The sequence below is a fragment of the Quercus robur genome, chromosome 9 (genome assembly GCF_932294415.1).
Source record: "Quercus robur chromosome 9, dhQueRobu3.1, whole genome shotgun sequence".
NCBI lineage: Eukaryota > Viridiplantae > Streptophyta > Magnoliopsida > Fagales > Fagaceae > Quercus > Quercus robur.
The window spans coordinates 21,157,296-21,176,550 of NC_065542.1; the positions used below are offsets into that span (position 1 = coordinate 21,157,296).

Sequence of the window (19,255 nt, forward strand, 5' to 3'; positions counted from 1 at the left end):
GAGTTTCTTGTCTGGGCTTCGTGATGTCCGAGGAGGAGTTACTCCTCGGACAGGTTTCCTTGACGCTATTGGGGTTGAATAGCGCTTCATATGAGTCTTTTCGTTGGACAGGACGCTCCTCGGACGGGCCTGAACTTGGAATAGCCCATCATTTTTGGGCCGAGCCCCACAGTCTTTATATTTATTTGGTTTATTCTAGTCAAATTTTATATTTATACTAATTTAATATATTAATTTATATTTTAAATAATTATTAAATTAATTATGATGTTATCACGGTTCAACCTCAGTCCGACTTCAAAAATCTTGAATCTCTCTTTTATGATTCGATGAACAATCCGAGTTTCAAAACCATACAGTTTACATAGTTTGATAATGGATCATTGCATATTCAGCATTTTACACCAACCCATTTTGAATAGTGCTTTGGTTTATGGTTTTAACAGTTTAATTGGTGTTTAGCTAGTATAATTTTTATAACTATAGTTCTTATACTAAAATAAATAATTTTTATAACTATAGTACTTATACTAAAATAAACAAAAAAACTTTTGTACATGCCAATGCTTAGCCTTGTGTAAAACAGGCCGGATAAAACAAGTTTTTGCCTAGATATTAACACCCACCAACCAACTTGAGACTTTTATATTACTCAACTTTTTAATTTTTTAATTTGTTTTGATTAAGATAAATCCATCATCCATTCATTCATATTCAAAACAATCTTACTTTCCATTCAAAAAGAAAACCAATCTTACAAGATATGCCGAATCCAACCGGTCCACCTCAAACTCAAACATCTTTCTTGCTCCTCTTTCATAGTATAGTACATATTTGTTTTTTTATGAACCATATTATAGTACATATTATACAATTAATATAATCAATATTCTAGTACATATTATTAGTGATTCAGTATTCTTTTTAGATCTTTTTGGCTTCTACACCCACAAGCACAACTGACATGTTCCTAATTCCAGTCATGCTACTCCAAGTCTCCAATTATAGTGTTTCTTATACCCTAGGTGGCATTCACACAATAGTGTAATAAACCACTGTGTACCCACGATGCGGTGGTCATTTTACAAGTACAAGTGCTTGTAAAGTGTAGGGAGTAAAGACCGTGATTCAAGTCTCCAAAAATGAGTTTTATGCACAATAGTATAATAACATTAGTGCACATTCACACAATAATTGGTAGTGTATTTTGAACAATAGTTTTCAATATTTAAACAATATTACACATTTTTTCACACATTTTTCCTTCCACACATATTTTTAAAAAATATAAATAATATTACTAGGACAACACAATCTCATTATTCTTTTCAGATCTTTTTGGCTTCTGCACCCACGAGCACAACTCATATGTTCCTAATTCCAATCATGCTTCTCCAATCATAGTATTTCTTATACACTAGTGCGCTTTCACGGGATAGTGTAATTACACTGAAAAATTGTGGGTCTAACTCACGACTTAAGAATGGAAAACGTCAATTAAAACTCACGACTTCAGCGCTATTTAAGTGCATACAGTGCAATCGGTTTTACTTGGTCTCTATTTTTTCTTCCGCAAAAACAAAAAAGAAATGGAAACCTGGTTCATCATCCTTGTCTCTCTCTGCATCTCAGCTCTCCTAAAACCTCTTCTCAACCTTTTCATCAACAAGAAAAACAGTAAGCTTCCTCCTGGACCCTTTACCATCCCAATTCTAAGCAGCTTCCTATGGATTCGCAAATCTTTCTCCGACCTCGAACCCATTCTCCGCAAACTCCATGCCAAGTACGGACCCATAGTCACCCTCAACATCGCTTTCCGCCCTGCTATCTTCGTTGCCAACCGCTCTATCGCTCACAAAGCTCTAGTCCAAAACGGTGCCGTCTTTGCCGACCGACCACAGGCTCCTCTGACCAACAGAGTGTTCTCAAGTAACTCGAGCACCATCAACTCCGCCTCGTACGGTCCCACGTGGCGTCTATTTCGCCGCAATCTCAGTTCTGAGATTCTTCACCCTTCGCGCTTGAAATCCTACTCTCACGCGCGCAACTGGGTTTATAATATCCTCTTCAATCGTCTTCGTGATTCTCAGTCCAAGTCCAGTGAAGTGCCAATCGTCGTTAAGGAACATTTCCAATACTCCATGTTTTGTTTGTTGGTTCTTATGTGTTTCGGTGACAAGCTTGGTGAGTCCCAGATTAAAGAAATCGAAGATGTCCAGCGTCGCTTGCTTTTGGGGCTTCCTCGGTTTAATATACTTAATGTTTGTGGGAGTGTTGGGAAGATTATATTTCGTAAGCTTTGGCAAGAGTTGTTTGATCTTCGGAGAGACCAAGAAGCTGTTCTAAGGCCTTTGATAGAAGCGAGAAGGAAAGTGAAGCAAGAAAGACAGAGCAAAGCGAAAGAAGACAAAGATGTTGATAATGACGATGAGTTTGTGGTGTCGTATGTGGATACGTTGTTGGATTTGGAGCTACCAGGGGAGAAGCGGAAACTCCAGGATGGGGAAATGGTTAGTTTGTGCTCTGAGTTTCTCAACGCGGGTACAGATACTACGTCGACTGCATTGGAGTGGATTATGGCCAATTTGGTGAAATACCCACAAATCCAAGAGAGGCTTTTCGTGGAGATTGAAGGGGTTGTTGGTGATGGAGAGAAAACAGTAAAGGAGGAAGATTTGAACAAGATGCCATATTTGAAAGCAGTGATTTTGGAAGGTTTAAGAAGACACCCACCTGGGCATTTTGTGCTGCCACATGCAGTGACTGAGGATGTGGTTTTGGATGGCTATTTGGTGCCAAAGAATGCTACTTTGAATTTCATGGTGGCAGAAATGGGGTGGGATCCAAAAGTGTGGGAGGATCCTATGGAGTTCAAGCCTGAGAGATTCTTGAGTGGCGGTGATGGTGGAGGAGAAGTGTTTGATATAACTGGAAGTAGAGAGATTAAGATGATGCCATTTGGTGTGGGGAGGAGGATTTGCCCTGGTTCTGGTTTGGCAATGCTGCATTTGGAGTATTTTGTGGCCAATTTGGTTTGGAATTTTGAGTGGAAAGCTGTGGAGGGTGATGATGTTGATTTGACAGAGAAGCAGGAGTTCACCATGGTGATGAAGAATCCTCTCAAGGCCCACTTATCTCTAAGGCTTTAAAGGTTTAGTCTATATTCTGTTGAAGTAGAAGACTTCAGTACAAAAATCAATAGATAAGATGCTAGTGTTTCTTTCGAAATAAAGTCTATCGCTGTATTTATTGAATTTTCAGTAAAATGTTTCTAAGCGATTTCATTTGAAGTACTAGTTTGGTAATCAGTACAGTATAGTGAATATACTTGAAACGAAATGGTAATGAATTTATGATTTTGGTGTTATTCTTGTTGCTGAGGGAGATTTGTTGTCAGTCATTTGAAGCTCTTCGTTCTTACGAGGGGGATATGTCAAGGTTGTCATGTTTTCCATTTGGCTAAGAGTAAAGTGAGTTTGTTGCGGAAACTTCTTTTACCACGTTCTTCGGGAATTAAAGAGAAATTACGTATCCAAAATATTTTTATTATAAATTTTAAGTCACATGTTATTACTAATAGTTATTATTGAGTTTAAAGGTAATCGTAATATTAGATTTAAATTTGAACTAATGATAACTAATTATTTGTATTTTATTAAAAAATATTATAAAAATATTGTGATTGTTATTATTGAGGTAAAAGATAATTTTAATGTTAGGTTTAAATTTAAACTAATGACAACTAATTACTTGTATTTTATTAAAAAATATTATAAAAATATTTTGTACTTAGTATTTGTATTAAATGGTGCTGTTAAACTTTAAAGTCACTATCAAGTATGATTGGTCCTTCGTTTGCTCTCTTTTCTATATATTTATCTTTATTTATCAAAAAAATAAATAGAAATAAAACAATCAAGTATGATTAGAAGAGCACTTCATGGAGTTCCTCAGTCCTCGTTATAATTATGGAATTATCAATGGCTACAAAATAAATAAAAAATATGTACCTACAATCGGGTTCACAGGAAGTATTCTTTGAAGGCCCATTTATCCTTGAGGATTTGAACAGTTAGGTCCATTTTATGTGATGTAGCAAGAGGGAAGAAAATGTACCTACTACTAGGTCCATTTTATGTTATAGTTGCCTATATTTCATAGACAAGGCAAAATTGGATCCGACTCAGACTCGAAATTTTCTGACATGGAGTAAAAGTTGGTTGACTTCATTATGAAACAATAGTGTTGATGCAAATACAGGAAATTAAACAGTGAGATGTATCATGAATGTGAAAGGTTAAAGCATCATGCTACCATATTATTAGAGTATCTAATAATTTTCTGTATGTTCCCCATAGAATTTGGACAATTGATTCAGGTGTAGAAATCCACATAATCTATTCAGCTTGGTCATTATAAGACCATGCCATATAGTAACTCGGTTATCATAAAGCCACGCCACTCATGACTCAACTACCACAAAGGTAGTCCATCAAATGATCTGCATGTCATCAACCAATAAAAACAATGATGGCTCAAGCTTGAGAAACCACTAAAAGCCAAACCAATTATGCTCTAAGATCTGTGCTGTTCCTCCATATAATACGAAAAACTATGAAATTTTTAAAAAATTTAAGATCATTTACTTTGATATACTATAATAAATTATTAATTTTTTAAAAATTTGAATAATTATAAAATGATAAATTTATTTTTTAAATTAATATTCTAACAAAATAACAATAGCTAGGATCAAGAGATCAAAAGTAAAAAGAAAATGATGTATAAGGAGAGAGGAATGTGAATGAAACTTCACTAGAATCCACTTAAAATTCTTATCTAAAAGTAAGATATTTGATTTAATCATCGTGCACCAATGGTCAGCATGACATTAGTGTCTTTTAGTTGACTTTACGTAGTCATTATTCGAATCAACCGTGCAACGATATGACTTATCAATAACCATTTCAATTCATTTACTAATTATAATATTGGCGCATTCTAATGTATTGTTGTGGGATATATATAAATATAAATATAAATATAAATATACATATATATATATATATATATATTCTTGTGTATAAAAAATTAATTCATTGCATTTCAAAATATAAAGATGTATACCAAAAACCTTTAAAGTTCGAAAATTTACCAAATAAAAGGAAAAAATGTGGCATCACTTGAAGAAATACAACTGGTCAAAGCACTGAAAAATTAATCAAATGGCTTAAACATGCCTAAACACCATGACAAACACCAAGTTTCCTCTCCAAATCTCTAACAACTAAAGCAATTGTCAAGTTAGCACTTAAAAAATTCTTAGGTATTTTTGTAGTATGAAGAAATTATGTCATTTCTTCTCATATTTGTGGTGGACCCTATCAAGGACGGAACCAGGATTCAAACTTAGGGGGGGGTCGAATTTCTTTGTTCAAAGATTTTAAAAAATTGAAATATCAATATTAGAGGTTGTCAACAATGCATTATTAGCATTAATTTTTTAATTTTTTATTTTGAAAAAAAAAATCACAAATGACAATTTATAATCAAGAGTTTTGTAAATTGTGATTTACAACTATGTTTTTTTTGGCTTTAATTCCATGTTAAATTTGATTGTAATTATATTCAATCATTTCACTGCATTTTTGTGGGATTCAAAGGGTTGTGTGTGAGAGTTTGATGAAGATTTTGTGAAAATGAGGATTTCACGACCAGCTCGCGAGTGCCAACTCGCAAAACAGGCCACGTGAGAAGCAAATGCTGGAATTTGAAGAGTCTTTGATAGACTGGATTTCATAATTCATTCGCAACTCAGGCCAAGTTGTGAATGAAATATTCAAACATTGTAGCGTACCATTAATAAAAATCAAAATCAATTAGTTCAAATATCAAAATCACGTAGTTCAATATTCAAATATTGTAATTTCATTTCTTTATTAATGAAAATGATGGGGATGTTACTTTGATCAAGAAAGAAGAAAATATCAATTAGAGGAAAGTTGATCAAGAAGTAAATAGCGAGCATAGAAAAGCAAGTCAACGGAATTGTACTGTACCATGAACAATATCGCTTGTAAGTCTTAACCTAACGTAGCAGTAAGTCAATAACAAAGAAAAAGTCTTTTGCCAAGAAACTTGGGAGTTTAGCTAGCCATAAAATATTTGGTCACAATTTGCTATTCACAATCAAATGACACAGAATTAATAGTTATGACCGAGTGGGAGGCTCATGTGTGATAAAAGCACCATTTTTCTACCAAATATTAAAAGCAGTTTATCAGGGACGGAACCAGGATTCAAACTTAGGGGGGTCAAAGTTATTTGTTCAAAAATTTAAAAAAAATGAAATATCAATACTAGAGGTTGACAACAATGCATTATTAGCATTAATTTTTTAATTATCTGTATTTTTTATTTTGAAAAAAAAAAATCACAAATGACCATTTATAAGCAAGAGTTTTGTAAGTCAATTGGCATGTCCTAATATTTTCAAGGTCTAACCAAGATTAGTCCGATTCTTTATTCTATTGACATTATAAATTAAAAAAAAAAAAAAATCTACTCTTTTCACATACTTCTATAACTAATAACTTCATAATGCTATATGTATAGTTAAAAGATTCTTAAAAAAAATTAAAAAACTAGAGTTAAAAGTTCAAATCTATGTCAAGCATTATATTAATAAAACAGCCAAAATAATGGTTAATAATATCATGCATTAATATTCGGTGTAAAAAGGGTAAGACAATTATTTGTGTCTTGGTAAGGTTGAGAATTTTTCCTTTGAAAAATTGCAAGTTTGAAAAAATAGTAAAGAAAAAATATTAAAAGAGATCTATTAAACAATCACATGATAATGGACGGTAACTTTGAGTCTTTAACTAAGTAAATAATAAAGTTTTTCCCATCATTACATTAATTTAGTTAAGTCACAAATGCATGCCCAAGTGTGTCCCAAAGTTAACTAATCTCACACATGCATGCCAAGTGTGTCCCAAAGTTAATAAAACATTAAAAAAAAAAAAATTCTACCATTCAAAAAATAGATAATTTTTTTCCACTGATGAGTTAAAGACACCAACTGATCCAAGTTGTTGGTGATTAACTAGCGTGTGGATGAAGTGATCAACAATATAAGAGCTGTCTTTGTGTCTATGAGGTGGAGTCATTTGAAAGAGGCATAGAGCTCTCAAATGAGAGGGAGAAATTAGGTAAAAGTTATTGGGTTTTTGTGATTTGTTTTGCTAGGATTTGTTATTGATTTGTTGTTATTGTTTTTGCTTAGACCATATTTATGATTTGTCTAAAGATTTTTCTTATTATTTGGGTATGTGTTTTTTAAAAAGAAATTTTTCTTGTTATCTATTTTTGAGATTTATGGGTCATCTTGTCAATTTTTTGGTGGAGGGGGGCCAAGTATATAAATGTTAGAGCTTAAAGTAATTTTTTTGTGTAAATATATATAGTATAAGATTTTTTTCCAAAGGCTGGGGGGGGGGGGGGGGGGGGGGATGGCCCCCCTCAGCCCTAAGGCAGTGCTGTCCCTGAACCCTATCATGAATTTAATGAATAGACCTCACTATGAATGTGAGAGGGGAAGCACCATTCTCCCTGGTTCAAAAGTATCTAAAAATTACTCTATCTATTATCGCAACAAAAAATTCATTTAGAATTTAGATCTGTCCCTGTTCAGGCTTACTCCATTGGCATTTGTTCCTGTTGCTGCTCTTTGGTTGCCTTTACTTCACCAAATCAATATGTTACAGGAAAATCCTGCATCGCCATGTGTGATTCCAGCACCATTTTGACTAAAACTACCAAAAAAGTATGATACAACTTTGGTGGCATTCCCATAAAAAAGTATAACATAGCTTTGATATATAACTTATAAATCTATATATGCTTGTGGTCTATACATTCCAGAAGTTCATCATCAAGGATAATAATGTTTTAAATTCTTGTATACTTTATTTTCTTTTGAGAAAAGAATAAAGGCATCACTGCCATCTTGCCAAATGCCGCAACGATTAGGACAAGCATTTTTGGGTTTTTGTTGTTGTTGTTACTAAAAGATATGCAAAGGCCAATAGGGCATAAATAATTACAAGATCATCTCCTTTATTGGTGGAGATGACTAGAAGCGATCGAAAAAGTTTGGAATTTTGAGTGAAATCAAACAAGGTACATACCGGCTTAGTCATCAGTATGAAATACTCTAATAGTTTAATCAGATTGATAACTTCTTAGCTAAAGTAAGAAGTATAGCTAGACGTGCTAAAATCTCATATGTGTCCTTATCCAACATGAACCCGCCTTGGACACACATGTTTGTGTGTGTTAGATGGAGAATATATATATACATATAATCTGGTGCAATTCCATGCAATAGCGAACCAATAATGAGATTAAAAGTTAAAAGGTAACTGTTAACATCTCATACGTGGGCCGCGCCCAAGGACTTCAAATAATTTGAGGACAAATAAGTACTAGCGAAGGTATACAAATTAATGGGCTGTGGAAGAGGTTTGGTCAAAATGAGCAGGATATGTTATCCAAGGAGAAATACCTCATCGACTAAACAGAGTGGAGGCCTAAAGTCCGACCATCCATCAAAAGTAAAGCAGTAGGTAATCGTGCTTGGAAGGATAAATATCAAAGAGGGATGAGATAAAAGAGAGTTGGAAAATATTTGAGAAGAAAACTGTAATCATTACATTGAATGCTATGCATTTAACCCTCTAACTACATTAATGTGGAAGTGATACCTGAACAATAATTTTCAACCTTACAGCTACCCCCAAAGACTTCAGGAAGGTGCTAATGGGATAAGTATCAAGAAGACTAGTAATCTGATCTACAAGTGAAGGGCTGAGATGAAAGAAAAAGAGGAAGTATAAAAGGGAAGAATCCCATTACAAAGGGGATGATTAGAAAAGCTAGAGAAAAATTATTGTGTAACCAAGACCTGTAATTTTTGTATAAGTCTAAAAGAGATATAAGAACAGACTTACCTCAGACTTGATCGAGGAGAACTTTTCTTGTTCAAAACTGTTTGTTTCATTCTTTCCAATAATAACTACTCTATTGTGATCATTATCTACCTAACTTATTGAAAGTTTAATTTCAAGCTCACTTTCTAACAAATTCATTGTTTTGGGCTCATTGGGCCATTGTCCATCCATTTGGACTGTGGAGCAAATCGGGTCCTTACAATATATATATATATATAAAATATAATATAATATAATATAATATAATATAAAAGGCTCTATCTTACCTATTTTTATTTTTCTTAATTTGACACGTAACAATTTAATTTTATAAACAAAAAACAAGTGCGTCAATCTGTGGTCCTAACGACGAAATTATAAATAATTTAATTAGTAATTCTTAAATTTTATAAAAATAAATATATAATAACTCATAATATTTGCTAAACAATATCCAAAAAATATAAATAGTCTTAAGCACGTTTTCATGCTTTATAATAATAAGAAAGTATAAAAAGTATAGACAATCGAATTAACTTAATAAAAATAATAATTCTAATATAAATTTTTTTCTCTTTATTAGTTTCTAAATTTAAATTAAGAATAAAATAAATAAAATGACATGTTTCTTGTAGAGACTTATTCTAAAATAATAAAAATTTGAAAAAATAGATGTAATTTACAATGCCACCAGTTAGTTTTTTATTTATTTTTTATTTATTTTTATATATTTTTATATTTAACTTTTAATTAATTTTATAATATTATGTCATATAAGTTTTTGATAACTTACTATTTATAAGTCAGTATTTTAATATATTTTCTTTACTTGAATTTAAATTTATTTAATATTTGAACCCTCAACATTCTTATTATATAGTATATCATATCAGAATATAACATATAATACATATGTGAATATAATATGCCAAAGATTCAAAATATAGATTTTATGTTTTATATCAAAATAAAAATAAATATTTCCTTTTTCTAAATAATATTTATTATTTACTATAAAGTAGAATAAGATTGGCTATAATCTATTTTTCTTTAGAAAAATGATTGATTCTTATCTTAACTATGTATTTTTCAAAAGTCAAATAGTATTCAAATAAAACACAAATGTTCATTTCAATTTTAGCATATCATATTTTCTTTGAATGGTTGGACATAATTTTCAAAAAATATTATAGAATATATAATGCAAAATACAAATACACTTATAATAAATGCTTAATGCTAAAATGTATAGTTCAATATATAATTATAATTATAATAAATTTTGATTAATAACTATCATGATCATCATATTTCATATTTAGACAAAAAATTGGAATTTGATATAAATGCTCATTATTTATTTACATATTAAATGTCTAATGCATGCTAGAATATAAAATAGGTGCCTAATGCTAAAATGTATCCATCTACAAATGTGGTTATAATAAAAGTCTATTAATAACTATCATAATTATTAAATTTCATATTTAGAAACAAATAATAGATAGAAAAATTCATATAATATTAAATTTTTATATGCATTGCACAAGTTACTGACTAGTTATAATACTTAAAACTAATTTAAACAAGACGCTTTTGAATATACATTACTGTTAGTGTCTTTAAGATCTTCTCCTTTCTCTAGGGATGGCAATGGGGTGGGGTGGGGTGGGGCCGAATGATGAGATCTTCGTCCCTGCCCTGCATGGTTGTTGCCTTTCCCCATCCCTGCCTCGCCCCGGGGTGCGGGGCAAACTACCTTGCCCCATCCCCACCCCTTGGGGCCCCGCGGGGACCCACCCCGCCTTGCCCCACCCCTAATACAATTTTATATATATAAATAAAATTTTTGCTACAATAATATAAATCACAACACAACAAAACAAAATGTTTTAAAATCCAAGCATTTAAATAAATCAAGTATTTAAATAGTCTAATACATAACAACATAATTCAAAACTGCCTAATAGCAAGTGTGGGGCCGAACATATAATGAATCACATCTAGCTTCAAATTGCCTAATACATAATGAAATCCAAGTGTGCCCGAACCTACTGCCTACTGGAAGCATGAAACAGTGTGCAAAAAAAATTGAAACAATTGGAGTATGATAAGAAACAAACCTACTGCCTACTGGAAGCACTACATGACCAGCCTTTTTTCCTTCCAATTGTGCTTCTTCAATAGCTATAAACAAAAATACCATTTTTAGATAGAAAAAAAGAACCAAAATTTAAATTGAAAAAAATTGATTTAAGAAACACTAAAACAAAAGGAAGATAGTGAATGAGATGAACCTAAAAAGCAACATCTTGGACTTGGAGTGGAGTTTGGCTTGAAACTTGAAAAACATGTATAGACCATAGAGAAGAGGGATGGGTCAGAGGGTGGCAATAGCAATAGGGTTTTAGAATAAAAAAATATTTTATCTTATGTTTTGTACTCTTGTGTTTCACTTTAAATATTAGTGATTTATGGTTTACTAAATTTACAATTATAGTCCTTATTTGTGCAGAGTGAGGCGGGGATAAAAATACTAAACCCATCCTCGCCTCGCCCCGGGGTGCGGGGACAAAATATTGCCCCATCCTCGCCCTGCCACCTTTGCAGGGCGAGGAAAACCCATGCAGGATGGGGTGGGGCAGGGCGGGGCAAAATTGTCATCCCTACCTTTCTTCCCGCATGTGTGTTTGTTAAAAATATTTAGTATTGTAAAAAAAAAAAAAAAAGAAGAATAATCTAAACAATAAAATGTCATTATTAAAAAAGTTTAGTAATATTTTAATATTAAAAAACCCATTGAAAGATAAAAAATTGTGTTTATTTGCTTGGTTTATTATACAAGTCATATATTTTTTTTATTTAAAAAAACTTATAAAAATATTACTCAAACAATTTTAATCCTTCATAAGAAAGAACAATTTAATCCATAGATAAACCATTTTGGAGAGTAAAATTTTAGATATTTACGTTAAAAGAATATAAAATAATGAAGTTTGTTATATAATTAGTCCTAATTTTATTACTTTTACACATTTTAATGAAAAATAATAATTTACTATATAAAGAACTTAAACACATACAAGAAACTTTTTTTGTTTACTTTTTATCTATTGAATTAAGATTTAATTTTTTTTTCTTATTTTAAATTATCATTCCTTTCCTAAATAACTTTTGGAACTTAAGAAATGAATGAAATAGGATTATATATATATATATATATATATATTGTGGAGGATAAAATCTGTCAGCGAATGTTGGGCCGTGGTTCATGTACCAAGCCCAACCACGATAAGAAGAAAAGGCAAGGGGCGCAGGATATCCCATCCTAACTATGACGGGCCGGGCCTGTTTAGGGGCGTCCGAGGAGGAGTACCTCTTCGGACTCGCCAAGTGAGTGTCAAATTCGCACCTCCCACCTGGCGAAAGGTCACTCAATACGAAGGAATGGTGCACGGCGTCCAGGAAAGGGGGACAGCCACAACTGCCGCATTAAATGCCAAGGAACTACTTTTCCAGCCGCATTAATGTGGAAGGGACAGAAAGGCAGAATCATCTTGGCCAGTGCAACTCACAGAAAAGAAAAAGGATGGCCTATGGGACAGGCACTCGAGTGGAAGGTCCGATGGTTGACAAGTGTAGGGTCATAATCTTAGGAAGGATGCTATATAAGAGAAGAAGATCCCCCTGGAAGGGGGGATCGGAAGCTGAAGGAAGAAAAAGATAGAGAAGGAAGAGAAAGATAGAAAACGAGAAAAGAGATAGAAGTATCAGAAACAGCCCCAGGGACCATTACTCCAAAAGTTCGCAGGGATATCCTTACGTTCAACTAGTTGCATGGCATGGTCGTAACTGCGTTTCCTCTGTCAAGAACTAGTTCTGTAACCTACTCTCTACAAATTCATTGTTGAGGGACTTTTGGGCCAGAATCACCTGCCTTTTGGGCCTGAGCTCCAAAATCGTGCCCCTACATATATATATATATATATATATATAAAAGAGTAATGCTAAAGCTTCACTTATAAATAAGAGTAATGCTATAGTTACAACATTTTTACTAATTCTCATATGGGATCACCTCTATCACTTTATCATCTATGATTAACAACTTGTCACATTGCCAATTGTGAAAATATTTTGTGATTCTAGAGTTACTTTTTGTTTGTTATACATTTGAATCAATTTTGAAATATTTTGATATTGTGATTTATTTAAATTATGCAGTATTGTATCCTAGTTTTTCACTAAAAATAACGTTAAGAACACTATAAATTTAATTTATTAGATAAAGTGTGCGTTTGGATAAGAATGAAAAATTAAAATTATTTCATTATTCAACTTATTTTTGCTACTATTTATGGCTTCACTGCACTTTTTAACACTATTCATGAACCACTTAGTACTATTTTAATTAACTTTTACATTTATTTACTGTAGTATTATAAATTAATATATAAAAAACTTTCTCAATTTTATAATAATTATTAAAAAAAAACTGTTTCAACTTTTTAATTAACGTTTCCGTCTTTAAATAGGAAACCAAAATAGCTAAGAAATTTATCACACCAATCACATTTATCATCAAATTTGTAAACTTTCAGATTCTCCTAAAAAAAAAAAAATTGTAAACTTTCTATAACAAATTTAATACTCCTTTTAGCATTTTCCTTTTTTGACCTCTTCCACATGTTGTATCCATTCCTTTTAAACTTACCCACAAACCAGTCAAACTGGAAATCAAATTTCTCTGACTTTATTTTCCCACCCATAAGGAAAAGAAAATGGAAACCTGCTTCATCATCCTTATCTCTCTCTGCGTCTCAGCCATTCTTAAAACCCTCTTTAACCTTCTCATCCAGAAAAGAAATAAGCTTCCTCCTGGACCCTTTAACATCCCAATACTCAGCAACTTTCTGATGCTCCGCAAACCCTTCTCTGAACTCGAACACATAATCCGCAGACTCCATGCCAAGTACGGACCCATCATCACCATTTACATTGGCTTCCGCCCAGCAATCTTCATTGCCAACCGCTCTCTCGCGCACAAAGCTCTTGTCCAAAACGGTGCCGTATTCGCTGACCGCCCACCTGCTCTCCCTACAAACGCCCTTATATCTAGTAACCAGCACAATATAAACTCTGCTTCTTACGGCCCCAAGTGGCGGCTCTTCCGTCGCAATCTCAGTTCGCAGATTCTCCACCCTTCGCGCGTTAAATCCTACTCTCGTCCACGCAAGTGGGTTTTGGATATTCTACTCAATCGCCTTGGTTCTAATTCCAAATCCAGTGAACCAATTGTTGTTAAGGACCATTTCCAATACTCCATGTTTTGTCTGTTGGTTCTTATGTGTTTTGGAGATAAACTAGGTGAATCCCAGATTAAAAAAATTGAAGACGTTCAGCGTCGCTTACTATTGAGTTTTGGTAGGTTTAGAATACTCAATTTTTTGCCAAGTATTAGTAAGATAATACTCCGTAAGCGTTGGGAAGAGTTGTTTGAAATTCGGAGAGACCGAAATGCTGTGTTAATTCCTCTGATAAAAGCAAGGAGGAAAGTGAAGCAAGGAAAAGAGAGCAAAGTTAAAGAAGACAAAGATGATGATGAGTTTGTTTTGTCGTATGTTGATACGTTGTTGGAATTGGAGTTACAAGAGGAAAAGAGGAAGCTTGAAGAGGAGGAAATGGTTAGTTTGTGTTCGGAGTTTCTTGACGCGGGTACGGATACTACATCGACTGCATTGGAGTGGATTATGGCGAATTTGGTGAAATACCCACAAATCCAAGAGGGGCTTATTGTGGAGATTAAAGGGGTTGTTGGTGATAGAGGAAAGGAGGTGAAAGAAGAGGATTTGAATAAGATGCCTTATTTGAAAGCAGTAGTTTTGGAGGGTTTAAGGAGACACCCACCTGGGCATTTTGTGGTGTCACATGCAGTGACTGAGGATGTGGTTTTGGATGGCTATTTGGTACCAAAGAATGCTACTTTGAATTTCATGGTAGCAGAGATGGGGTGGGACCCGAAGGTTTGGGAGGATCCTATGGCTTTTAAGCCTGAGAGATTCTTGAGTGGTGGTGATGGTGGAGGAGAAGTGTTTGATATAACAGGAAGCAGGGAGATAAAGATGATGCCATTTGGTGTGGGGAGGAGGATTTGTCCTGGTTCTAGTTTGGCAATGCTGCATTTGGAGTATTTTGTGGCCAATTTGGTTTCGAATTTTGAATGGAAGGCTGTGGATGGTGATGAGGTTGATTTGTCAGAGAAGCAGGAGTTCACTATGGTGATGAAGAATCCGCTCAAGGCCTGCTTATCTCCATTTCTTTGAATGGTTAAAGGTCTATTTTCTGTTGCAGTTGAAGACTACAAAAATTAATAGGTAAGATAATGAGAAAGTGTCCTGTGTATTACGTGTATGCCAACGAGACACCATATCAAATGGTTTCTATTGGTACGTGGGATCCTATTGGCGCGTTGGACCTATAGGCCATAAAAAAATCACTGCATGTATATGATATAGAACATATGTATGTGTTACTTTTTGAGTAAATTCTAGTATTGTATTTAATGAATTTTCACTAAAATGGTTCCATGGGATTCTATGTATTAGTTTGCTACTCTGTTGCAATGTTCTAAATATTGTTTTGGTAATTGTAAAATTTTTGAAAAAATAATTGTATAAGGGAATTTTGGTGGAACCAAGGTGGCAAAATTAGAAAATCAAAACAATTAATATACTTTCTTAAAAAGTAAAAACAATTAAGTATACCAAAACAATTATTATGTCTAGCTTTAAATAGAAAAGCATACCAATCATACTTTATTACAAAATTTGTAAACTTTTTATGACAAAATTGATATTCCTTTTTAACATTTTTCTATTCAATAATGGGCTACTTTTCTTTCACATTTGGATAGAACTTATTTTGTTGAAACTGAAAACTGAAAACTGAAAACACTGTAGCAAAATAATTTTTAAATGTGTGAATAGTAATGTGGGACCCATTTTTAATGAAAAAGTTGATAAAAAGTGGAGTTTGTGGGATCCGTAAACAGTGCACAAGTGCACTGTTCATAAAAGAACGGGTCAACCATTACGGCTGAAAAGAAAAAAAAAAAAAAAAAAAAACTGAGAAAACGCAGATGCAGCACTAATAAGTGTTATCCAAACGAGCATTGTGTAATGAGTAATGACTGACTTTTTCAGTTTATGAAAACACTGTTACACATTGTGAGAAAGAGATTTTCCCATAAGAAGCTTGTGCATAATTCACGCTATCTTTTATATATATATATATATATATATATATAAAAAGCGGCCATGCCGCTACAGTACTTTGATACTGTTCATTTGTATTTTTACTGTTCATCTCACTGTTCATTTACATTAGAAATTTGGTGAGTTAGTTTGCCTTTTTTTTTTTCTTTTTTTTTTTTTTAGTTTCGAACAGGAGTTACAGTCCACGCGATACTGTAGCTACAGAAATTACAGTTTTTTTTTTCTTCCGTTTGAACTTTTTTTTTCTTCTTTTATATATATTGTTTTATTGACACAACAAATTTTACAATATTTTCATAATTATTGAAGTGTTAATTTCTTATAAGTCAAAATAAAATAATAAAATATGAAACTGTGACCAACCATAACTGAAAATAAATGTTTTGTGAAAATGTTGTGACACTTGTTAGGTGAATATTTAAAAACTACTGTACTTTTGGTTTGTTCAAGTGGCACTGTAGCTACAGTAGCTACAAATTTTTTTTTTTTTTTAGTCTTTTGTTTGTACTTTTTTTTTCTTTTAAATATTTATAAGAACCTGCATATATATTGTTATACTCACACAACAAATTTCACAATATTTTCACAATTATTGAGGTGTTAATTTCTTATAAGTCAAAATAAAATAATAAAATATGAAACTGTGACCAACTACAACTGAAAATAAATGTTTTGTGAAAATGTTGTGACACTTGTTGGGTGAATGTGTAAAAATTACAGTATTTTTGGTTTGTTCAATATATACTATTCATCACTTTTTTTTTTTTCCCAGTCATCGATTTGTGCTCTTTTTTCTACAGTATTTTTGCATTGTTCATACAGCGTTTTTCACTGTTCATCTACAGTTCCATTTTGGTTAGCCACTTTGTCTTTTTTTATTTTTTATTTTTTTTAATTTTAAGTTTTAAACAGTAGCTACAGTACCAAGCGGCACTGTAGCTACAACAGTTTTTTTTTTTTTTTTTCCTTTTATATATATCACTGTACATCTAGTGTTTTTGCGCTGTACATCTACAGTGCCATTTTGTTGAGCCACTTTGCCTTTTTTTTAAATTTTTTTATAAAAGTTTTGAACAGTAACTATAGTACCAAGTTGGTTTACTTAACTTTGTTGAGCCAAAATTCACTATTCCACATACAATTTTTTTGAGTTGACTTTTTGTATTTGTTTTTCTTTACACACTATTTTAAGTAAAAACACATAGTTTTGCACACAAAAACAAAAACAAAAACTTAGGAAAAAAACATTTTTCATCCTTTATGTTTGGGGTAGTTTACAATTCTTCTTTAAACTTTAAAATCATGCAATTTTCCCCTTAATATTTTGGAAAAGAGCAAATATATCATATTGTTTTAGCTTATGATTCTTAAAATATTTTATTGTGTAATGTCTTAATTACTCCTGCTAAATTTTAACATCCTAAAAATTTTCTTTACATATTTTGAGTTTTAAATGATAAAAATTGATGATATTCAATGACACAAGCCTTTTGTTATCCTTTTTTTTAAATTTTTTTATAACAAAACTCAGTTGTTTATTGTTGGAAGATGATGATATTCGTTATCATTCTTAGAAGCTTTTAGAGAATAGATATATTATCTTTAGCAAGTAAGTACTAAAAAACTATTATAGTTAAAGAAATATTTATATGTTAAATAACTACCCTAACTTTGTGGTTGATCAAAATTCTTAAACGAATGAGATTAACTTTTTTCGACATAATTATCAAAATTCTTAAAATTAATATCTCTCTTGATTAATGTAAATCTCTATATACTTTAAAAATCAAATGATTCATATCTTTGTTTTATAATACAAATAAAATCTAGAATTGACCTTAATTACTACAGTACTTTTTTTCCACAACCAGAACGTGCTGCCCTAACTAGTTAGTTTATAAAAAGGGATTGTACTAAAGGGCACCCCAAGATGCTCCTTAACAAATTTTTTGATAATTTTTTTGTGTTTCTGATAAGCATTTTTTTTTTTTTTTTTTCAGTTTTATAAATATCATTTGATATCTTTTTTGACTTTTTGCTAATTTTTTTATTTTTATTTTTTTACCTTAATAAACACTATGCTTGTTAACATTTCTCTTATTAAAAAAAAAAACATATTTGAGTTTTTCTCCTTCATTAATTGTCATCCCTTTCTATCTTTTTCTCTCTCAGAAAAGATAATTGTCCTTGTTGGCTACTTCTAGTACAATAGAACCTACTTCCTAGTAGGGATGGCCATACCCATTGGATAATGGATATCCAACCCTACCTGATCCAAATGTTTCGGGTAATACTTGGTTCTTAATGGGTAGAGCTTAATCGGGTAGGGTATGGATATTACCCAAATTGTTCGGGTAGGGTATGGATATTATCCAAACCTGACCCGTTAAAAAAAAAAAAAAAAAAAAACCAAGCTCTTGCTTATGCACACCTGATGAGTAGTAGGGTGACCCACATTGACATTCTCATCCCTTGAATTACGCTCAGCCGCTAGTGCCATTGCTAGGTTCATTCCTGTAGCTATAGTAGGTGCCTGATGAACATCATTAACATTCACATTCGCATTGCTCACCAAATCCAACTCTTCTTCTTCTTCTTCTTCATGGTTTTCTAGGATGGCCAAAGTTGAAGAAGTCGGGCTCCACGTGGCATTATAGCATCCCATTCCCTTGAATCCTAGCCGTTGTTTTAGATTTCTCCATCTTCCTCCCTGATCTCTGCCCTCCATTCTCATTTTCTCCCAAAATACCAACTTATGTTTCTTGTTTCTTTTTTCTTTTTTGTTCTATTTTCCTCCCCAACTCCCTGCAAGCTAAATAATAGTGCTTGTTCTCTTTATTAATTATGCTGATTCTTAAAGAAAATGAAAACTAAATTATAAAACTAATAAAAACATAATTTTAGGCAGCCGCTGGCTCAAATCAATTAGTTTTTATGTTAAAATGTTTTGAATTTAAAAAAAAAATTAAATGGGTTTTGGGTAGGGTA

At 32.5% G+C, this 19,255-nt stretch overlaps 2 protein-coding genes across 4 annotated transcripts in view; both read left to right on the forward strand.

Moving 5' to 3' along the window:
* The window catches only part of LOC126699433 (cytochrome P450 89A2-like), a 32,733-nt gene extending 17,372 nt beyond the window's left edge, over nucleotides 1-15,361 (forward strand). The window contains exons 1-2 of one of the 3 annotated variants that reach the window (XM_050397264.1): nucleotides 1,545-3,156; nucleotides 15,327-15,361. In XM_050397264.1, the coding sequence (XP_050253221.1) occupies nucleotides 1,590-3,149 (1,560 nt within the window). In that variant the 5' untranslated portion in view covers nucleotides 1,545-1,589 and the 3' untranslated portion in view covers nucleotides 3,150-3,156; nucleotides 15,327-15,361. Of the gene's footprint in view, nucleotides 1-1,544; nucleotides 3,368-15,326 lie in introns of those variants that run through there. The other 2 variants (XM_050397262.1, XM_050397263.1) reach the window with 2 other exon arrangements.
* On the forward strand, nucleotides 13,775-15,316 carry LOC126699435 (cytochrome P450 89A2-like). Its single transcript, XM_050397265.1, has one exon. It carries the CDS (start codon nucleotides 13,775-13,777, stop codon nucleotides 15,314-15,316), a length of 1,542 nt encoding a protein of 513 aa, XP_050253222.1.
* Nucleotides 15,362-19,255: the final 3,894 nt, after the last annotated feature.

Excerpts from the sequence above, each read along its gene's own strand:
- LOC126699435 (XM_050397265.1), top strand. The coding sequence starts at position 13,775 with ATGGAAACCTGCTTCATCATCCTTATCTCTCTCTGCGTCTCAGCCATT.